The sequence below is a fragment of the Poecilia reticulata genome, chromosome 15 (assembly GCF_904066995.2).
Source record: "Poecilia reticulata chromosome 15, P_reticulata-male-v2, whole genome shotgun sequence".
NCBI classification, from domain to species: domain Eukaryota; kingdom Metazoa; phylum Chordata; class Actinopteri; order Cyprinodontiformes; family Poeciliidae; genus Poecilia; species Poecilia reticulata.
In genome coordinates, this window is record NC_088844.1 from 20,275,815 (window position 1) to 20,297,251 (window position 21,437).

The 21,437-nt window shown below is 39.4% G+C and overlaps 2 protein-coding genes across 3 annotated transcripts; one reads left to right on the top strand and one right to left on the bottom strand.

Moving 5' to 3' along the window:
• The first annotated feature begins 571 nt into the window (after nt 1–571).
• LOC103477044 (lutropin-choriogonadotropic hormone receptor-like) lies at nt 572–13,401 on the top strand. Of its 2 annotated transcripts, XM_008429912.3 has the most exons (12): nt 572–1,418; nt 1,549–1,741; nt 2,062–2,133; nt 5,720–5,794; nt 6,052–6,126; nt 7,074–7,148; nt 7,437–7,514; nt 7,689–7,757; nt 8,148–8,222; nt 9,378–9,566; nt 9,736–9,789; nt 10,340–13,401. In XM_008429912.3, exons 2-12 carry the CDS (start codon nt 1,572–1,574, stop codon nt 11,487–11,489), a joined length of 2,082 nt encoding a protein of 693 aa, XP_008428134.2. In that variant the 5' UTR covers nt 572–1,418; nt 1,549–1,571; the 3' UTR covers nt 11,490–13,401. The 2 variants fall into 2 exon arrangements, with proteins under 2 accessions (XP_008428134.2, XP_081472187.1); XM_081616061.1 differs by having other exon boundaries at nt 572–1,741.
• Nucleotides 13,402–14,421: 1,020 nt separating this feature from the next.
• On the bottom strand, nt 14,422–19,649 carry gtf2a1l (general transcription factor IIA, 1-like). The gene is made up of 9 exons (XM_081616062.1): nt 19,495–19,649; nt 19,252–19,353; nt 19,021–19,147; nt 18,804–18,853; nt 17,479–17,572; nt 16,922–17,382; nt 16,317–16,553; nt 14,857–14,946; nt 14,422–14,761 (listed from the first exon to the last, which is right to left on the bottom strand). The coding sequence occupies exons 1-9, from the start codon at nt 19,516–19,518 to the stop codon at nt 14,654–14,656; spliced, it is 1,293 nt and encodes a 430-aa protein (XP_081472188.1). The 5' UTR covers nt 19,519–19,649; the 3' UTR covers nt 14,422–14,653.
• Between the last annotated feature and the right edge of the window lie 1,788 nt (nt 19,650–21,437).

The following is a 21,437-nucleotide window of genomic DNA, read 5'->3' on the forward strand; positions in this document are numbered from 1 at the left end:
GGCTTGGGTTGTCCCTAGCGATGTAAGATGTTGTAAGAGTAAATGAGTAAAAGCGGGTCTTGATTTATTTATTGCTTTAAAACAAGATTCAAATTTGCTTTTCAAAGCCAAGAACCCAACACACTGTATTAGCTGTCTTTTTCCAGAGTTCACTGGGAGTGATGTCAATAACTTTATCTACACTTTGGCTCATAAACCCAAATTTTAATAGTTTGCTTCAGAAATTTAGTGAGATCATTGCAGTAGGCTGAATGCTAATCTGATTGATCAGTTTTAAAAATATTTTTTCATGTATGTTTGGAATTATTTAATATCCATTTATCCGAAAATAAAATATTTTGGATTTGATTGAATCATTGTACGGTTTGGACACTCATTTGTTTGCCAGTTTTAATTTATTTGATCAAAACTGTCACAATACGATGAAAGAAAATGACTTGGGATTTTCAAGAACAGCCCAAGAACCACCAAATGTATCTTAACCAAGAAGTTTCTGGAACTCAAGCGTCACTGTCTGCTGCAGAATAAAATGTATATCTGAGGCTTGGAGCCTGCTGAAAAAGAAAGTCAGATTAGACAAAGACTGAGCTGTTTGATTTAAAGAGAAAAGAAAACTTTTGTTGGGAGATGCCAATTAGAGACTTTCAAAATCAACAGCATTGTGCCAGCTGCCAAGCAAGGTAGAGGATGGTGTTTGCCATTTTTAGCAGAGCTTTAAGGTGCTGATTTTTGACCATTTCCTACCTATCTAAAAGTGGCATTTGAGGTCAATCGGTTAAAATGAAAACTCAGTTGGGTTTCCCCAACTGAGTTTTCTTGAGATAGACATTATTAATGCATACAGTTAGATAACAATAAGCTACCTCAATCCCACAGAAAATGCATGAACTATGCTTAATAGCTGGTGCCTTCCAGAAAGTCAGCTGATTTAAATATTTCTGATAAGAAGAGAAAACAGACATCCAGCCAGAATTAAGCCCATTCTACAAAGATAAAAATATGTTTGAATATGATCAAAAAACAGGTCAAATAAATGCAATGATAATGTACAATTTATTTTTATGATGAGTGTAGAGACAAATTAGCAGTAACAGACTGATTCTAACCATAGTAATAGGCACTCAAAGCTGTAAAGAGCATAATGTTACATTCCTTCCGTAGTTTCACCAAAGTGACTTTATCAAATCTCCTACAATCAGCTTTCATGCTCACCACCCACCAAACGTCACGCAGGTTCTGCTCTGCGGTCAAAACGAAAAAGACAGGTTGAGGCTTTCACTCACACCAGACTTTCACAGGGCGAGCAACCTCACAATTACAACAGTCCCTGAAGGCAGCATTTGATCCAAGCGCTCAGGGGGAAAGAAAAAAAAGCAGAGTAGAAGAGAGAGACTATTTAGCCTTGTACCTCTGGCCTGGTAAGATAAAGCCACCCTGAGGGTTGTTTTATCAACTTCAAAAAGACTGCGCAGGGTTTTTTTTAGTCTTAGTTTTTTTTTTTTTCTTAATGTGTGTGTTAACATTATTTTTCTAATTTTCATCCCGTAGTGAGCGCTGGCCCGGTGTCACGCATGGCTCCCCAGGCGGTCTGGCTCCTGGTCGCGCTGTCCGCCGTCCTGAAGCTGCGCTCCTGCTGGGCTTATACCTGTCCGGCCATCTGCCGCTGCAGCGCCGACACGTTTCAGTGCAGCAGAGACACTCAGCTGGCCTCCAGGACCGCAGCAACATCTGCGCTGCGACTGTAAGTAACCCAGCTGTCTCTGGCTTTCAACAGGTACAAGTCACAGAGAGCAGTCTTTCCTTTCAGGTTATGCCATCCTATAAACTTTTTACTCTCCGCTGCTTTCAGTCCCTCTTCAACTTAACTTTTTATTTTTTATTTTTTATTTAACTGTCACTGTAAATTTCCCCTCTTAGCACCGTTTTATATGATAAATGTAGAGTAATTCGGAGAGACAACTTAAAGAGACATTTTTGCTGCCTATTTTCTATTTTATTTTATTTTTTATATATGTCACAGTATAGCTGTGGATTTAACTGCTTTCCTCATGAATCTTACAGAAGGCTCACCCAGCTGCCCTTGAAACAAGTTCCCACTCATGCCTTCAAGGAGCTGATCAACATTACCATAATGTAAGTGGCTTTCTCCTTTACATATAAAAGAAAATTTAAAGTGGTGGATTTATATTAAATTCAATTAGGGGTTTTAGAGAGACTCATTTTCTTTTAAACATAACTGTATGCATAAGAAAATAAAAACATTTTAATCAGTGTAATTATTCATCTCGCACAATAATGCTGGTAAATATATGTTGCCAGACTGGCGCAGTGACCTTATCTGAAAATGTATTTAACATTCAGAGTAATAGTGAATGAAATTTACGTAGATAAAAAGCCTACTAACGTGAAAATACATCAACACTGGCCCTTTTCTGTGTGGGACGTCAGTATTTAATATCTTTCTGGCAATGTAAGACTTTTTAAGAGCAATGATTTATTTTAAAAGACAACACAATATGCTTCTAATTCTTTAAATTCACTCTGTTTTCCTGCTTATTGATGATAAACTCAGTTTTTAACGTTCTAATGTTCAGCAATTTTAATATTTTTGCTAAATCTTTGTGAGTACTCACTGGGGTTGCATGATCTCAAGAAAAATATTTAATTTCTACTAATGCTAAACTTTGCGATATTAATATAAGTTGGAATAAACATTTTCTTACCGTTTCCATTTTTCTTACCGTTTCGTTAACATTAACAACTCAGCAACTCAAAGCTAAAACCCCCCAGAACCTAACAGTGTTACCAGGGAGGCAACGTTCATAACCTTCACAACTTTTGAAAACCCACCAGCCCAGCAGAGCTTTGTATTCTGCCACGATTTGACTTTTTCTGTTCCAACAGCCTTGAAAAAATAGTCTTCTCTGTGATTAGCACGCCGTCTCTGACCTCATTCAAAACCAAACTCAAGACCCATTTATTTCAAAAGGTTTTTGATGTTTGATTTTTAGTATTTTTATATTCTCTTTACTTTTTCAACATAGTTGTATATTTCCTTAGCCTTTACTTTGCACTACTTCCTTTTTATTGCGTTTCGTATTTGTTCTTACTTCGTAAAACAAAACGAGTCATCGTTGCAAGGCGTTATATATAACGTTTGATATGATTTGATTTACAACACCCTGGTGTGATGGGATCTAAACACAGGAGAAGCCCCCTGTCCTAAACTCGACACATTCAAGCTCAAATGAAAATCACAGCTGCGAAGAGAAATATCTTCTGCAGAAAAACATTCACGGTCAGATGAGCTAATGATGTAGATATCTGACCCAATTATCAGAGATCTTGTGATTGCAGAAAGCCAGTGGTAATGGTGCATCACGCAAAATAGATGGAATAATTAAACCAGCTCTAAATTTATCTCCACCTCCCAACCACAACAAATAGTTGGTTGAAACTTGGGCAAAGTTGCATAATTTAACAGAAAAATGACCGGAAACCCATCAAATCTGGTTTTTCGAACAGACAAAACGAGTTAAGATTAATCTTTCATAATGGCCTTACCTCCACCCTGTTAAAAACTTGTTGACTGTGGTTAACAGCTAAGCCTATGCAAGTCAAAAATTCTTTGAAACGGATTCTAAACTTTGAATTTGATTCTTGTTTTAAGAAATTGTGACCATGTGTTAGTTACATTAGATAGATCATACATTGTTGTCTGATCCATCTGACTTATTCATCAGCCTTACAGAAATATAATTATCCTGGTCGTGATGAGTGGATGTAAACTTAAAAAAGCACTCGGGTTCAAATTAGGAACACCTGTTGTGGATCATGTGTTCCAAGGATTTGAATAAGATTTAAAGTTAAAACATAAAATTTAAAACTGTCTTAGTTGTAATAAACTCAAAATATATTCACAATGTTTTGAGTCATTCTCCTCCCTGGACTCCCATCACTTTATAAAATTCCTTTTGATTCTGAAACACACACAATTCCCATCATTGTAGGATGATGAAATATGAGTTAAGTGTTGCTCCTCTTCTTGTCAACATTTTATTAACAAGCATGTTTCTTTAAAAGCGATTGCTTGAGGTTGTTAAATCTCACTGAAATTGATCTGTATTTGCAGACGCATCAGTGTTAGACCACTGGCCATTAATTGTTGACAGAAACTTTCCTAATGCAAGACTTTTCTGGCGACGTTAGAGAAGATCAGGACCACCAACTGACTCCTGAACAGTGCATCATTCATGTACTACCGCCCGACTGTCAAGTTCAAACATCTCAACTCTCTTACACACAGAGGAGCCCAGAGAAAAGAAAAAAAAATCCTCTCTTTATATGGAAGGGGTGACTTTAATGGAGCCCGTGGGTTGTAAAATCCCCTGGAGCTCAGCGGTGGATGTCTCAGCAGCATAATTATCCTCAGCACAGCAGCAAATCCGCCAAGAAATGACTTAAAAGAACAAACCCAAGTGTTATGTTATCACTTTGTCATATTAATCACACAGAAGTGCTGCAGGGGAGCGCGATCAAATCAGGTGAGAAAACCCTGAAATGTAGTGGAACTAAGGAAACGGTGCACAGAAAGAGGGGGCAAGTTGGAAACCGGTAGGTTACTTATGCAAAATGCCCACCTGAACTCAACTCTGAGGAGACACCTGAGCTCTAATCGTCTGTTTCCTTTTTTTTTTTTTTTTTATCATCAAAATTTTTTGCATGTGACTTTTTCATACTGTGCTGAGCATGTTTGACTTTGCTCTCTGTTCCTCAGGGACGCGCCTTATCAGTCTCAGATACTTACTGTACTTTAGTCTGATCTGCTAAATGGAGCCCAAATTTAGTCAGTTTTAAAATAAAAGAGGTCCTAACTGTCCAAGTAGCCTTAAACCTAAATGAAACGGCAGCTTTACAGCTGCAATCCTTCATTTCCTCCTCGCCATTAAGTCTGCAATGGTAGAATGACATGACTGTGTGCTTTTGTCACCGGTGATGCATGCTCGAAATCACAGCAGCTCTTCATTTAGGCGATCATGTGAGGAGGCTTTTTATGACCTCTAAGCAGTAATTATGACACTATATGTGAAGCAATTAAGAGACGGGATGAAGGGAACGAGGATCCGCGGTACAGATGGAGTACTTTAATTGTTTCTCGGTTGAAGATGGAAGGACGTCGACGTTGGACGTGCAAAAGGTATCGGCTGATTACAGCTGAGCGGCAGTCGAAAATGATGATTGCAGGCAGGAGATGGAGAACGTTTTACGAAGTCAGCCATCAGGCAACAAAGTAATCAAGGACGAATACAAAAAAAAAAAAAAAAAAGGGTCTTGGTAACTTTGTCTCCGTGTCTTTGTTTAGTCCTACTTTTTCCAACATCTTCACCTACTCTTGTTGACCCAAAAGCATCAGTGATGTATGTTTGGAGCTTTTCCACACATGAGTTCCTGGCATGTGAGCGCTAGTGGCCTAGAAAACGTGAATTGAATTGGTGGTGGGATTTTGTTTTGGGAATTTCCCTGATGGTTTGCAATGGTGTATCAATCATCCCCGTCCTATTTTTGTCTGTCTGAATGCATTAGAAGTTAAGCATTCTAAATCAAACCTAACACAAAAGAGAAAAAAAAATTACTTACCAGCTTCATGTGAGATAATTCCAGTGTATGTTCTTAATTAATGACTGAAGGAGACTGATTCTTTTTTGTTGTTGTTTTGCAGAGAGATCTCCCAGAGTGACTGCATCACACACATTCAGAAGCACGCCTTTTTCTCCCTCCACAGTCTGGCACAGATGTAGGCTAAGCGACTTTTTTACCTTCTACCAAATCCCCCCCCATCCACTGCTTGCATATCAGTTTCAAACATGATTGAAGAAATATTCATTTGCATGTCATTTAAGTTTCATTGGATTATTCTGTCAGTTACAAGGCAGAGTGTTTAATCATTGAGTTTCAGTGCAGCCGATACATAAATATTTTGTGCGAATGCGAACGCTTTTGCATGTCAGACATCGCAATTACTGATTTGTTTCCCAATTATTGTTTCTGCAGCTCAGTGCAGAATATCAACAGTCTGAGGGTCATTGAAAGGGGAGCCTTCACGGATCTGCCCAGGCTGGAGTATTTGTAAGTCACTTCGTTTTTTTGTTCGTTACGCATTTAGACGTGATGATAGCTTTTGGGATTCTGAGGTTTTCACTGCGAAAACACAAAATTTGCCAAGTATTTTTTGTCTAGTTTGTCATGCAAATATCTTAGTGCGCTTAAAATAAGACGAAACGAACTTAAAAAGTAACTTTGCAGCAAGATATATTACTTACCTACTTAAATAATTCTTGAATATGTACAAAAAAAGTCCTAGTTTTAGTGGCATTTAAAAAAAAATACTTGCAAGTGGAACTAGTACTTTTTTAAATCTATATTTCACAATTATTAACTTAAAATAAGCTTACACATCTTGCTGAAAAGCTACTTTTAAGTTTGTTTTGTCTCATTACAAGTGATAGATATTTGCACTATAATGTAGCTGAAAACACTCTGAGATGTTGCCATGTTAAAGCTTCCAAAGAGAGACTTGGAATAAATTTCACATTTATCTCACACGTATTTACAAATGATCCCCAGAGGATGAACCCAATTATTTCACAATTATGTGGCCCTAAAAATGTATCCGCCCCCATCCTCCTCCCCACGTGAACTTACTAGGTTTTTCTGATGTAAACAAATGAGATCTTAAAAAACAGAAAATAGAATATTTTCCACCTTTAATGTGACATTTATTCTGCTCTATTTAACTGAAAAACCCTTGTAGAGAAAATTATACAAAAAAATAAAATAAAAATACAGGCGCTGCAGTAACCTGATTATATAAATAACATTTATGAACCTTTTGATTCAATTTTCTCAATAATTCTTGAACCTAACTTTAGGTCCTTCTGGTCTGGTACTGTCTGACATTTTCCTCCTTTTGCTAAATACATAGTTTGCAGAAAGTTACAAGAGAAGCTTTGCATCATTTCTATACGTCTTCTTATCTATTCATGGCCGCCTGTATCCGTCACTTGTCAATGCAGGAGCATCTCAAACACAGGCCTAACACACTTCCCAGACTTGACAACCATATCCACCCTGGCATCAGATATCATCCTGTGAGTATTTTTATTTCAAATCGGGGCTTCTCTGCCCCAGCTTAACGTAAATTTGCAAGTCATAAAAATGCCTTTTTCCTTAGGTCACATTTTTGGACGAGAGCCGTTTCCTCTGAGCTCAGTTTTACTTTTATTCTGTCAATGTCACACTGCTATCAACCCTGACTGGTACTCTGTCTCACTGTGACACAGTTCAAACATCCCTTATTTGTATAAATATGTATAATTTAGTCTAACCAGAGAATGGAGCCAAGCAGCCTAAATGAGCGTTATCTCCTGCGCCTGCAGAGAAATGGCAGACAACATGAGGATCGACATCATTCCTGCCAATTCCTTCCAGGGCATCACAAAGGAGTACGTCGACATGTGAGTGCAGGGGCCTTATTCTCTTTGTTGCTTCATTATCTGAGCTAAAAGCAGCAATTTGTCACTATTTGTTTCGTTGATGCATGTTTGCATATTTAAATGTTCGGCTCGCTGACCTTGGCAATATGTGCCACTGGCGGCGAAGTAGAATTAATAACAGTGTGTCCTCAACAGGAACCTGGTCAGGAACGGCTTCAAGGAAATACAATCTCACGCGTTCAACGGGACCAAGCTCAACAGTCTGTAAGCAGTTTGGATCATTTGGAAAATTTGCCTCATGCTAATGCAGTATGCTGCAGCAAAGCAGCCTGTCACAGCTAAGTGCAAAGGATTTCCTACTCCAATCATAAATTACTAATCGTACCAGTAAACAACCCTTATGTAAGACTAAACAAAGATTGGACGCCTCGTTGTTTTCTTGCCTTGTTCCATAATGCTGAACGTCAATGAAGACGAGATCCATACAGACACCCTGCAGTCTAAAAATAAGACCCCATCCTCCACAGTGCCGGCTCCAGAAAAGGAGATGAATAATACACTGGGGGCAGAGTTGGTCATTATCATGTCGTCTCAAGTTTCCGTTCAAATTGTGTGTGAAGCAGAAAATTGAGGTTACTTCTTTGTGTTTTGTAGAATATTGAGGGACAACAGGAACCTCCGTCATATTCAGGAAGATGCTTTTGAAGGAGCCACAGGTCCAAGCTATCTGTAAGTTTTCTTGTAATTTATATATTTTCACCAGTATGTGGTGTTAAGGGATGTTTCAACAGATTTTTTTGCACAAATGCGTTCATCTACACAAAAAGGGTTTTTTGAACGTTTTATAAATTTGCTCACAATCACAGAAGCATATATCCGCCGAGTGCATCTGATGCACCATTTACAGCTGAGAAAGGGATCACAACATTCATTATGAACTTTTAATTTCGAAGGGCATACAGATAAAATTCATTAGATTTGACTCATATTGGCTGCACGGTGGCGCAGTTGGTAGAGCTGTTGCCTTGCAGCAAGAAGGATCTGGGTTCGATTCCCGGTCCCGGTCTTTCTGCATGGAGTTTGCATGTTCTCCCTTTGCATGTGTGGGTTTTCTCTGGGTACTCTGGTTTCCTCCCACAGTCCAAAAACATGACTGTCAGGTTAATTGGTCTCTCCAAATTGCCCCTAGGTATGAGTGTGTGTGTGCATGGTTGTCCTGTGTGTCTCTGTGTTGCCCTGCGACAGACTGGCGACCTGTCCAGGGTGACCTCGCCCGGAACGTTAGCTGGAGATAGGCACCAGCAACCCTCCCGAACCCACTGAGGGACAATGGTGTAAAGAAAATGGATGGATAGATTCATATTGCTTTTCTTACACTATAGCTAGATAAGCACAGTTCTCCAGACTTATATACACCCCTGGTAAAGATGTAAGATCACTGAAAATAAATTAATCTTCAGTTTTCAACGCCAAATCTCACATGCCAGAAATTTTAGAAATGATTCCCCAATTTGATACGATTTATTTAGTAGAGAAAACTGGTCCGACTTCGAGTGGAATATTCAACTTGTTCTCTTGATTATTTCAGAATTTCTAAACATCTTTGCCTTTGTTGGTTTATTTTAATAAGTTTAAAGTGAATGCAGTTAAATAGAGAAGCAAAGAAGAACCCTGATGTTACATTTCTTTGCACAGAAATATATTAGTTAACTTCCCTTGTTGATAGACTGACTTTGCAAAACTCCTGCTGAGCTCAAATTGAAAATGAAAAACACCCAGAGAGATCAAGGTTAATCCAAAGACAGGCGGAAGCATTTTATTGCAATGAAATCCCGTCATTGTCATTTTTTTCCCCAACCCTCTCATTCGTGTTCTTTGTTTCAGGGATGTTTCGTTCACGGCTCTCAGTTCCCTGCCGAGTAAAGGCCTGAGTCAAGTGCTATCTCTGAAAGCCACCTCTGCGTTCGCCCTGAAGAGCCTCCCGCCATTAGACGGCCTCGCCGAGCTGCTGGAGGCCGAGCTCACTTACCCGAGCCACTGCTGCGCTTTCCACACGTGGCGCAGGAAGCAAAGGTAAGCGGCCAGCGCTCCCAGCGATGTGACAAATCCATTTACATCTGCATAAGAGAACCAGGCCGTGTCTCCTGAATACAGATCAGTCGGCCGGTAATTAGCGGTCAGGTTTATTGATGATTCTTACAAATGAATGTTTTCTGCTCTCTTTTTTCTCCTTTCCTTCAAGGGAAAATGCCTCAAGGAACTTTACGAAGTTGTGTGATCTCAGCAACGCAGAAATGTAAGTTGCAACCCAGATCAACATCAGAAATCATCCTCTCCGCCATCTTTAAGTCTACCTGTGTGTCATTTTATCTTGCTGTACAAACAGCCGTTTTGTGAAAGCTTCAGCTTTTCCCCTCGAGTTGGTCTATCATACTGTTTACCAATAATAGCTACTGAAGTTTCAATGTAAAAAGTTTAATGGGCATCTTTACTTTTGCAAGTCACCATCTGCCCTTAAAGATGTGTGAACAGACCTCAGCATTTAACAACATCCATGAACATAGAGACGGCTCTAATAAAACGCACCAGTTGCACTCTGGTTTTGATTAATGTTTGCATTATCAGAAGGCATTTGTATTTTTTTTTTATGTTATCATTTTGTTATGAAGAACTATAAGTCAGAACACATTGTTTCATTATCTGTGGGAAGTGAACTGCTGACAATCAGCATCCATTTTTGTTTCTGTAAGTCAGATTAGATTAGCTACTTGATGTTCAGATGATACATTTCACCAGTGAGGCTCAAACAACCTTTAATCGTCAAATTGGATTTCTTCGTTCTTCAGGGAGCCCACTGATGACGGCATGAATCTCATCTTCGACATAAGCTTCCAATACCCGGACCTTGTGCTTGGTTGTCATAGCAGCCCGTTCGTGATGTGCACGCCGATGCCGGATGCGTTCAACCCCTGCGAGGACCTGCTGGGCTTCCCCTTCCTGCGCTGCCTCACCTGGCTCATCACGGTCTTCGCCGTGGCCGGTAACCTGGCCGTCTTGGTCATCCTGCTCGTCGGCCGCCACAAGCTGACCACCTCGACATTCCTCATGTGCAACCTGGCCTTTGCCGACCTGTGCATGGGGCTCTACCTGATGCTGATCGCCTTCATGGACTTCAACTCCCGCCACGAGTACTACAACCACGCCACCAGCTGGCAGACGGGGCCCGGCTGCAGCACGGCCGGGTTCCTGACCGTGTTCGCCAGCGAGCTGTCGGTCTACACGCTGACCGTCATCAGCCTGGAGCGCTGGCACACCATCACCAACGCCATGCACGTCAACAGGAGGCTGCGGCTGCACCACGTGGCGGCCATGATGGCGGCCGGCTGGGGCTTCTCCCTGCTCGTCGCTCTGCTTCCTCTGGTGGGAGTGAGCAGCTACAGCAAGGTGAGCATCTGCCTGCCCATGGACATCGACACGACGGGCTCTCAGATTTACGTCATGGCCGTCCTCATCCTCAACGTGGTCGCGTTCCTGGTCGTCTGCTTCTGTTACGTATGCATCTATCTCAGCGTGCACAACCCGGAGCAACCCACCCGCCACGGCGACACCAAGATCGCCAAGCGCATGGCCGTGCTCATATTCACAGACTTCATGTGCATGGCGCCGATCTCCTTCTTTGCCATCTCGGCCGCGCTGCGCATGCCCCTCATAACCGTGTCCCACTCCAAAATCCTGCTGATTCTCTTTTACCCCATCAACTCCCTCTGCAACCCCTTCCTGTACACCATCTTCACTCGTGCCTTCAGGAGGGACGTGTGCCGGCTGCTGAGCCACTGCGGCTGCTGCGATGCCAACTCCGATTTCTACAGATCACAGACGGTGGCGTCGCAGCACACCTGCATCAGCAAAGTGGCCGAAAGCAAACCTCACTCGCTGAGCTTCTATGCCCATCACATTAAGATGAAGGGCTGCTTACTAAGTAAGGGAGCGACATGACTGTCGGCGTGCGGGCTGGGAACTCGGAGGCAACATCTGCTCTCTGAAGATGCTGCGTTTGAGAATTAAGGTGAAGTGGTGGAGAGACTGCTGGCGTCACGCAAATATCTAATAGAATCTCATGTGGTTTATTTCGCAAACAGAAAATGTTCATTTAAACTGAGGAGGTTTGAAGGCAAGGGAAGTGCATCCTCTGTTCTGTACAGGTATTGTAAAAAGAAGCAGATAGGCAGAGAACAACAAAAAATAAGCTTGCTGAAGAAATGTAAAGCATCTCTGTTTGGTTGTACTCTATTGATCAATGAGATATTTAAAGTGGATCTAAAAAGTTGACACATCCCTGTTAAAATGGTAGCTTTTTGTGAAGAACATAACTTAGTTCCATGATTTATTTCAAAACTTTTTCCACCCTAAATGTGGAACATTTTCTACAAATATTTGTTTAGGTGAAACGGAGGCTCTATTCTACTTGCATAACTGTGCACACCTGTGAGTTAATACTTTGATGAAGAATCTTGATTCAATTTAAGGCTGCATGATAATAGGAAAACATGCAATAATATTGGCGACGGTTGCAATAATGATGTAACTTGCAGAAAGACCCCAGATAATGACTGAGCTGCTTAAAAGAACAAAACAAAAAAAAACTAAACTAGCTTTTATTGAAAAAGTTGCGTCTGACCAGAGTCTGCAGTTTTGGCAATGAAAAAGACTTTCCTGTTTCTTAATGACTGGATCACCAAATTCTGACATATAGATTAGATATCTATGCACAAAGGAATACAGAGGACAAAAATACTTTCCATAAATGAGTCTGGTTAAGACTCAAACTGTCTGAATGTAAAACGCTCAGGTGAAAACAAAGTATGGAGAGTGAAGAATTACCGTAAATAACATGAAATATTAAATGTCATTAATTTACTAAAACTGGAGATATACAGAAATAAATGTATTTACATGTACAATTAAATGTATTAAATACATTTTAATATTTCTGACAATTTTATGTACCTGTGCTAAAGCACATCATGAATTTCAAACATTTATTTTAATCATTTCTGCATTTCCAAAACTAAAAATGTAATGTCATTTAAAATCTTTATTTCTCAAGTTATTTATTGAAAGTGGGCAGTCTTCACTCTCCATACATTTTGAGCATGGTGCTAAAAACTCAGCTCATAACACAAAGCAACGCTCACACAGTGAAACATAGTGGTGGCAACATCATCCTGTGGGCCTGTGGGATTGCCATTCTTGGTCACAGTGGACCAAATTGTAAATGGTTTCAAATACCAGGCAGTTTTGACCTAAAGATTTTAGTTTCTGCTAAAAAAAAAAAGTATTTTGTCCAAACATACTGCATACCAAAAATTAAAAACCACTTTGCTGTAAGGAAGTTTTGTTCCCAATGGTCCAGTCAAAGTCCAGAACCAAAACAGACATCTTGACAGACCAGAAAGCACACACTGAAAATAATTCAAACGTTCAAGAAGTATTTCAAGGTCTGCAAACTGAAGTGATTTTTTTTTTTACATTTTCCCCTAAAGGCTTTTTTCCAGTGGAATTGCAAATAATCTTCAAATCCACATTAAAAGTTGGAAACAATTTTAAAAGGATTTCTCATTTTGTTTTTCAAACTCCTACCATTTTCATAGGGCTGTACACACTTGAGATCCACCATGAATCTATTAATGATTTCAGAGTTATCCTTCTTAAATCAAGACTTTTACATTTGTATATAATAAAGGTTTAAATATCTTTTTAAATGGTTCTACTCAAAGTTGAGTTTTAGCGCCACCTTTTGGATTCAGGAGACATTTTGACAGAAGTGTTTGAAGACTGTACCAACATCTGAAAAGTCAAACTTTATACTGAAATGTCCATTTTATTGAAATAAAATTGTGATCATTTACTTTTGGCATTTCTCAAATCTCTTCTTGGATCTCCCTTTCCAGTTTCACACTCAACTACCGAAAACAGCAACAGGTGGGATTTCTTAGACATTCGGTGGGAAAAAAACCTTCATTTTATAAGTAAAACATTCAATTGTTGCTTGTAGTTTTTAGATCACTGCAGAGCTCTTTTCCTGAGAGTATTTAGCAAAGACGACCTTCATCTTTCACAGAAAGTTCCGTTCTACATTATTCATTTTCAGCAAGTATTTTCTTAGATCAAAAGATTCTATTCAAGGAAAGTTTTGAAACCGTTTACCACTTTTTTCCATCTGTTATCTTCAGCACATTAATTTCTTATGTGCAAATCTGTGGCAAGTTTAGGAGCCAGCAACAGGTCGTCCTTTTCCTCAGTGATATTTTCTAAGGGTTTCTTTGTCTCAATAAATTCAGATACTTAATTCCCCAGGCCTGAACAGACTTGGAAGACGTCTGAATATGGGGACAACATTTTAAAATCTTTGTTTTGCTACCAAATTGTGAAGCTGCATGCATATTTTTTTTACCAACAGTTTGTCTATCTTGTGCCCTGTTGCTTGAGCACAGTTAACCACGCTTTCCTTCCACTAAACTTTCCATTAAAGTGATTTTGCAAGGTGCAAGAAGTCAGCTTCTTTAATCAAAATACATTTTGCTTGGTGCCAGGTCAGCAGTGATCCACTTGATTTTGTAGCTCATCAAATTTTCAAAAATCATTTCCCAGTTTCTTATAATGCAATCTATTTGTCGAAAAAAATGTATGAGTTATCAGAAGGCAAAAACAATTTAAATTTAATAAATTACTTAGCATTTAAATTCAAAAAAGGAAACTTGCTATCGAGATGCTCAGTGAGTAAATTCTAAATGCATTTTTAAAGCAGTTTGATTTCTCCACTGCAATAAGATATACAACATATTCATTCAGATTAGCAGCGTATATCCAAGTTGTTTTTTTACAAAAAGGAGAAAACATGCCAAAAGAAACAAAAAAAAACAAAGCAGAAGAGAAAAAGTCTCTTTAATAAAATTCTGTCAAACATAAATCCGTCACATTTCTCTCAGTAAACTGGAGCAAAATAAACTACAGGGAACTTCAAAGTTTCCACTTTCAGCCTTGCTTTGATAAATAATGACAAGAATCAACAGTGATTTGAAACAGAAACGGCTTTATGCGTCTCTTAACTGAATTTCCGCACTTCATTTTTCATGACTTTCCTTTACGAAGCGATCTCCTCACCACTCCGCTTCTCCTACAGCTTTAGAAAACACATAGTCCCTGCCTCCGTAACTCATCACTCCATCTTTCAGGTGAAACTTCCAGCGATTTTTACTGCGGTGAATCTGCAACATGAAGAAATATTTATTTTATTTTATGTCCAGCGCTGGACTTTGTTTAGCGTCGGTTGTTCAGAGAGCGAGAGAACGGATGTTCTTACCTTGTCGTACTGGCAAACGATCACATTGTCGGTGTCAAAAAGATCCGGGATGTCCTGTTCGACAACATCGTCTCCAGAATTAAGAGGATCCTAAACGACGGCGCATCAGGGAAGCTGATTAACAAAAATAAAGCCTACAAAACAGCTGCAGGCCCTTTTTAAATATTTGGGTCTCCAGTGATGAAAATCATGAAAAGCAGAGATGTTTCCTAGGAATACTTCAAAGTCATCATAAAAGCAAATGATCCACTCAACCAGGAGTTGAGTGGAAACAGAACAGCAGCTGCTCAATTATGGAGAAACAAAAAAAATAATAATTTAAAAGCAAACTAAATTTCTCCGTCAACATTAATTATCACGATTCTTTGCGGCGTTTGAAAACAGCATTCATTAGAATTTACTTCAACCTTCACAGATACCTTCTTTGTTCAAAAGTGATAATATTTATACTTTTAAAAAATTAAACTAGAAAATTAGGGTGAAAGATACTTTAGGAAATGTAAATGTAAAACAAAACAGTATATTAAAGTAATGATCACAACAATTTATATAATCAAAAATGCTTACATGACGGTTTATTCAGCCACTGAAATGTCCGGCATATACATTTAAATTTAGTCCAAATACATCAGCTATTCCATTTATTTTCTACATAATCTCACTGATTATTAAGAGTTTTCAGGAAATTGAACACAACCGCTGGTGGTGCAGTAACAAAACATGCACATCGTGTTTTTTAATCTGTACTGCATCTTTAAATTTGTTCCCAGACTATTCTGCTAAACATTACTACTACCTGCAGGTCTGTAGTCATTTCATCAGTTTACGTTTTAGTCATTTCATTGGCAACTGCTTTAAGGGACAAAATTGTGGCAAACGCTGCAGTTTCATACCAACTACATGTCTTTTTATAGCCACCAGGGCGGCGCTGCTGTCCTCTCTTCTCCATCCTAAGCCTTTGAAAGAGGCAGAATATTTGATCAAAGTAATAATTCAAATATACTGTTCGACAATTACTTAGTTTTAGTGATCAAAAGTAGAAATTGAATTAATTTACTTAATTGTGCACCACTGAGGGGCTGCAGGCCTCCCTTTCTTCAGCTATGATCAGTGTTGATGCATCAACGATGAAGAGGAGAAGAAGAGCTTCATGGCAGAAACCACCACTCAGCAGAAAAAACATGGATGGTACGTAGCTGAACTGGTTTTTGCCAATACCGTTTATACTTTGCTCCTTTGCTGTGATGCGTAACCATAGCTCCAGGATGGCAGATGTTTATTGATCCCAAAGGGAAATGATTTAAAGTATTGAAGAATTAGAATTTTTTTTCTTCCTCCCCAAATAAATGACTGAAAACAGAGTAAATCAAAAACAGGAAAATACCTACAACCGGACAAACAATTCAAACAGCTCAGTAAACGAGACAAAACATAAGACTTGACATGAAGGTCACCCTCACCTCGTCTTCAACGTCAGCGAGTTCGTGCGCCACGCCTTCGTCACTGCTGGAGGAGATGCTGTCGCCGTCGCTGCAGTTTTCCTCCTGCAGCGCTCTGATTGCCTCTGCGTTGATCAAACCCAGGAAGTCGCTCTCTTCCATGGGAGCCTCCCCTTCCTCCTCTGGGTCCGAGCCGTCGGCAGGGCCATCCAGCTGGACAATATCCGACAGCTCTCTGTAGGTGTAGTCCAAGTCCAGCTTTGCAAAAGAAACGCAAGGAGGAGTTAGAGTTATGTGGCGCAACATGAAGTTGATGCTCACAATTAAAATGAACCAATCCAACAAGGATCTCCCACCTTTACAGAACCAAAGTGACATTTTTACCTGGAAGTCGAGGAAAAACTTCAATTTTTATGAATATCTGCAGTGATTTTGAAAGAGTCAATATTTTATTTTTTAAAGCAATAAGATGTTCATTTAAAAAAAAACAGTGTTTGTATAACACCAGCATGTTTCACAAATGCAAATTCTGCATCACATTAGTCATCTTAGTCAAAGTTATGCAAGAATTAAGTGGTATACAACACAGTAGTTTGGAGGAACAAAGAGAAAAAATGCTCAGTTACCCCCAGATCAGCTCCAGACTGGTTCCCAGCAGCTAGTTTCCACACCCTGCTGGCTTTCTCCCTCTCCTCCTCTATGACTTCTTTCAGGATTTCGTCAATGTCTCTGCTCTGCGTCCTCTGTGCGAGAGCAGCCTCCTCTGCAGAGATCTGGATGTCCAACAGCTGACTGCAGGGAGAGCCAGGTTCAGGCTGGGCGCTCGAATCACTTCCTCCCAGTGTGACCTCTCGACCTGGAGGCTCCCGAGGAAGGCCGCTCTCCTGACTCGGGGTGAGACCGGTTCTCGACTGCGTGATGAAGGAATCGGGAGCAGAGCAGGACTCCGGCTCATGAAGCGGGATGGGATTTGGTGGAGCTGCCGCTTCGCTCTGTTCTGGGACGGTTTGAGCGAGACGGGACGCAGCCCGCTGCCCTGCTGGAGCGTGAGTAACGACGACAGGAACATTGACTTTGTAAAGTTGCCCTTCAGGAAACAGAAAAGGGATTTTTTACTTTCCAATAGCTGCTATTAAAAAAACCCAAGGACAAGAAGACAATGGAGACTGAAGCTGTTCGGTACCAGAAGCCGTCTGTAGAGTGACGCCTGCCGGTATCTTAATGGGGTAGGGGAGCGCAGCGGGGAGCGAAAAAGTAGCAAGAGTTTTGGTTTTGTTCTAGTAAAATGAAAGAGAAAATACAATGTTATAGTTTTCAGATTTACATTTTTTTTTTAAATCCACAGCAAATTCACAAAATACAGGTTCTAATAATAAAGATGTCATAGTAATGAAAATGTCTCTTCTTGGCAACATACAGTTTTATTTCTCCACATGTCTAATATTTAGGTTATGTACCTAATGGGTGAAAAAAAAAAAAAAAGCTAAACAAATAAACCATAAGATTATGAAATCACAAGTTTATAATTAAATGCAATGTTTTTATTACATCAAAAGAAAAAAAATTTAAAAATTCCAATTAAATTTTTAAAATATGCAGAAAAAAATTGAAATCCCAGAGCCAATCTGTTCATTTTATGTTCTTAGTGTTTTTCAAAGTTTTACATCTTTAGTTTTTTTTAGGCAATTTGCTTTGATTCTTTGTTGCAATGATGAGATCAGATGCAACTGATTACCAAGTTTATGAAAATTAACTTTAACCCAATTAATTTAATCCAAAAGACAATCAGAGGAAAGTAACGAGGACAGGGCAGCTGATTATTGTGATCCTGAAATAAAACAGTTGCTTGAAGAGGAGAAAGTGTTTTTTTTAGATAAAACCAAGACCATTTACCACATCTGGACACAGGACTCTAAAGAAAACATGAAAAATATCCTGGGACTTTGACAGTGAAGCACCCAGATGATCTTTATGTGTCAATTCAGTCATCAATTTCAATAAAATACATTTTTAAAGAAGCCATACATTTAAAAAAACACCAGGAGTAAATTGCTTAAAAGTCTAAAAATGTTGAAGTTAAGCGAGTCAAACTCCCAGGACGTTAATCCCATTAAAATCTCTGTGCTTTTCGTAATCCTTCATAAAATTATGGCACTGCAGCATGGTGATCAAATAATGATTTTGTTGAAGTGATAAATATAAAAAGCAAAATTTGTCAGTTTCAAACCGTTTTTTGCCAAGAGGAATACAAGTTACTTTTCAGGAGCTTTCACAAAACTCACCAGGTATTTTAGGAAACTTTAATAAAAGTTACATTCAGTCCCAACATTATGCAACAGGATTTCTTCCCCCCCCCCCCATAGATTACCAAATATTTTCCAGAACTTATGGTTTTTCTATGTACTTTTACCAAGATCTGGAAAAGTTCTGGATAAGTTCCTGCTAAGTTACCAGTAAGCTCCAGGAAGGAATGAGCTGAATGAAACTGACCGCTTCTATGACACTTACCTGGACCGGTAAGCTGTGGATGTTCTGACCCGTTTGTGTCAAACCTGGAGCTGAAAAAGAAAACAGAAGCTAAACAGGCGACACCCAAACAAGCCTCCCACCATTTACATTATTTCAAGAAAATTGTTCTTCTTACAGTGACACAATGATTAAACTTAATTAAGCTACATAAAGACTGATTAGAGAAGCAAAATGCTTAAAAGGTGTGGATCATCACCTGGAAGTTCCTGGTTCTGGTCGGCCTGTGAGTAGCTGGCAGGAAGCTGGAGAACAAAGTTGGAGGAGTTGATGTTCTTCCTGAAGTCCTCCATTGCTCTGGACTGCAACACTTTTGACTCCCAAAGCTGCAAAGACACAGCGGCGCGTCTTCGTGGTGTAGTTCACACTTCCCCCGCTAGGTGGCCTAACTTTGCTGCGCTTGGAAACTTCCGTTTTCCGCTTTACTCACATGCCTCAAGTCGTCCAGCACTCGATCTTCCAGGCCTTCATCCAGAAACAATTCCTTCATGCCGTCAATCACATCATCCATGATGGACAGGTAGAGTTTGGCCTGCGGAAATGATTAGGATGAACAAAACAAAACAAAAAAAAAAAAACCCCGTAAGATCAGCTAAATATGTTCTCTATAGATATAATTAATAAACATTTCTTAGATAAAGCAGCTTTTGGGAACGTAGGCGACTTTTCTCACCACTGGGCCTGAATTATTCAGCATCTTTTAAGTCAGACTGCGTAACAATAACGGTGAACCTGGAAGCGTAGTGCAGAACAATCACGCTGATAACCCTCCATCTGTTTCCTGACCTTGCACACAGGTGACAGTGATCATCATCATCATCATCATCAAGATCCAGCCCACAGGAGCGGAACCCGATGTGACGTCATAGGCGGGTTAAAAAAAAACTGCCCGGGGCGCAGAGATCCAAAAAGCCCCCCCTTCAAAACAACCACAAATCATGATATTATTGGTGACATTACTGAGGTAATGTCTGTATGTGACAAGTTGGGTTCAATATAGTGCAAAACTACTTTGCATTTTTATTAGTATGGTGTATTTTTGGGATTATTTCAGTGTCTTAGTGTTTATTATTGAGCTGAGCTATTTTTCTATTATTATTAATAATGGAGGGGGATTTGTGTATCCAATGAGAGTCAGTAAAATTACCTTTGCCTGTTGATAGGGCGTTTATAAAAACCCCTCTTTGTGTTTTTAATCTATAAAATAATTTTTTTTCCTGCTTACCGTTTAGTTACTGGAGGTCTGATAAGAACATCTGCTGCATGACATACTTTTCTTTTTCCACTGGGGCTTATTGTGCTACAATTACAGGAGCTCTTAGCACTTCCTTGTTTACAGTGGGGAAATACAAGGCAGGTCTAGACGAGGTCAGCCAGCAGTCCTGGTAGACTCCGAAGTCAGACAACAATGTGATCTGTAGCATTAATGCCTGGAGATGTGGAGGAATTCAGTTGAAGCATTTTCAGCTACATAACAAAATGATAGCTCCTGTATGACCTGCTGTAGTCTGGGTGAAACTGTAATGACTAGAAAGTGCATAGAAGACACATAACTTTTCACTGTTCACAGGAGAGATTAATTAGAATTACCAAAGTTATTTGCTAAATAACCATTTTTATTTTCATTTTGGCTTTTTTTTTCCAATTCTAGAAGTTGGCAAACAGTTTTTTTACCTTTTAATGTTTTAGGAAAGCTCAGATCATGGTGGTACATTGCTTTTTCAACCGGAAACAGGTGTAATTAGCAACATTTGTGTTAAAGAGAGGCACACTTCATTCTGCCCTTTTTGTTTGACCCAATGGAAGAACTCCGAAAAAAGAAACAACAACCAAGAAATCAGGAGAAGTGTGGACCTCAACATGCCTGAAAAATACACTAATTAAAAACCCTTGTTTGCAAATGCATCCAGGTAAAAATACTAAAAATCATCTTTTATGGTCTAATGAACAAATATTCATAATACGTCCATAATAACCATAAATATACATTTACATAGAGAAGGAAATGTTAATGTTTTGGTGCTTTGCTGCAGGAGGGACTGGTGCATTTTATAAAACAGATTTCATCGTGGAAAAAAAAAAGAAAAGATATTCTGTGGAAATATTGAAAGACATCAGCCAGCATGTTGGCCATAAATGGGTCTCCCACATTGATAATAACCCTAAGCATATCAGCAGAATAATTATAAAGTAGATTTTGTTAATTAATTAATATAGAACTCTAAAATCAACTATTACTGATAAGGATCATTATACTTCATAATCCCGTTCTAACTCTGAAAATAGTGCTTTCCTTGTTTTTTTATAGGTAAAAGCTAACGTCTCCCATCATTACATCCTCTTTTCCTGTTTAAAAGAAAATATGTTTCAGATTCCTGCTTTACGGTTACTTTCAAACAAAAAAACAATACAGTAAACTGAATCTGGTACAACACTGCAAGCTGAACCACTGAACCCAGAGTACAACATAAAACCAGTTAAAAATATCTATCTTTTTTTTTTTTTTTTTTGCAAAAAGACCCTTATCCTTTTCAAAACTTTATGTTCAATAGATTCACAGCAGCACCACCCTCGACCCCGGCTTCCTCTGAGCTGGCTGCTCGCCGATTACGGCTC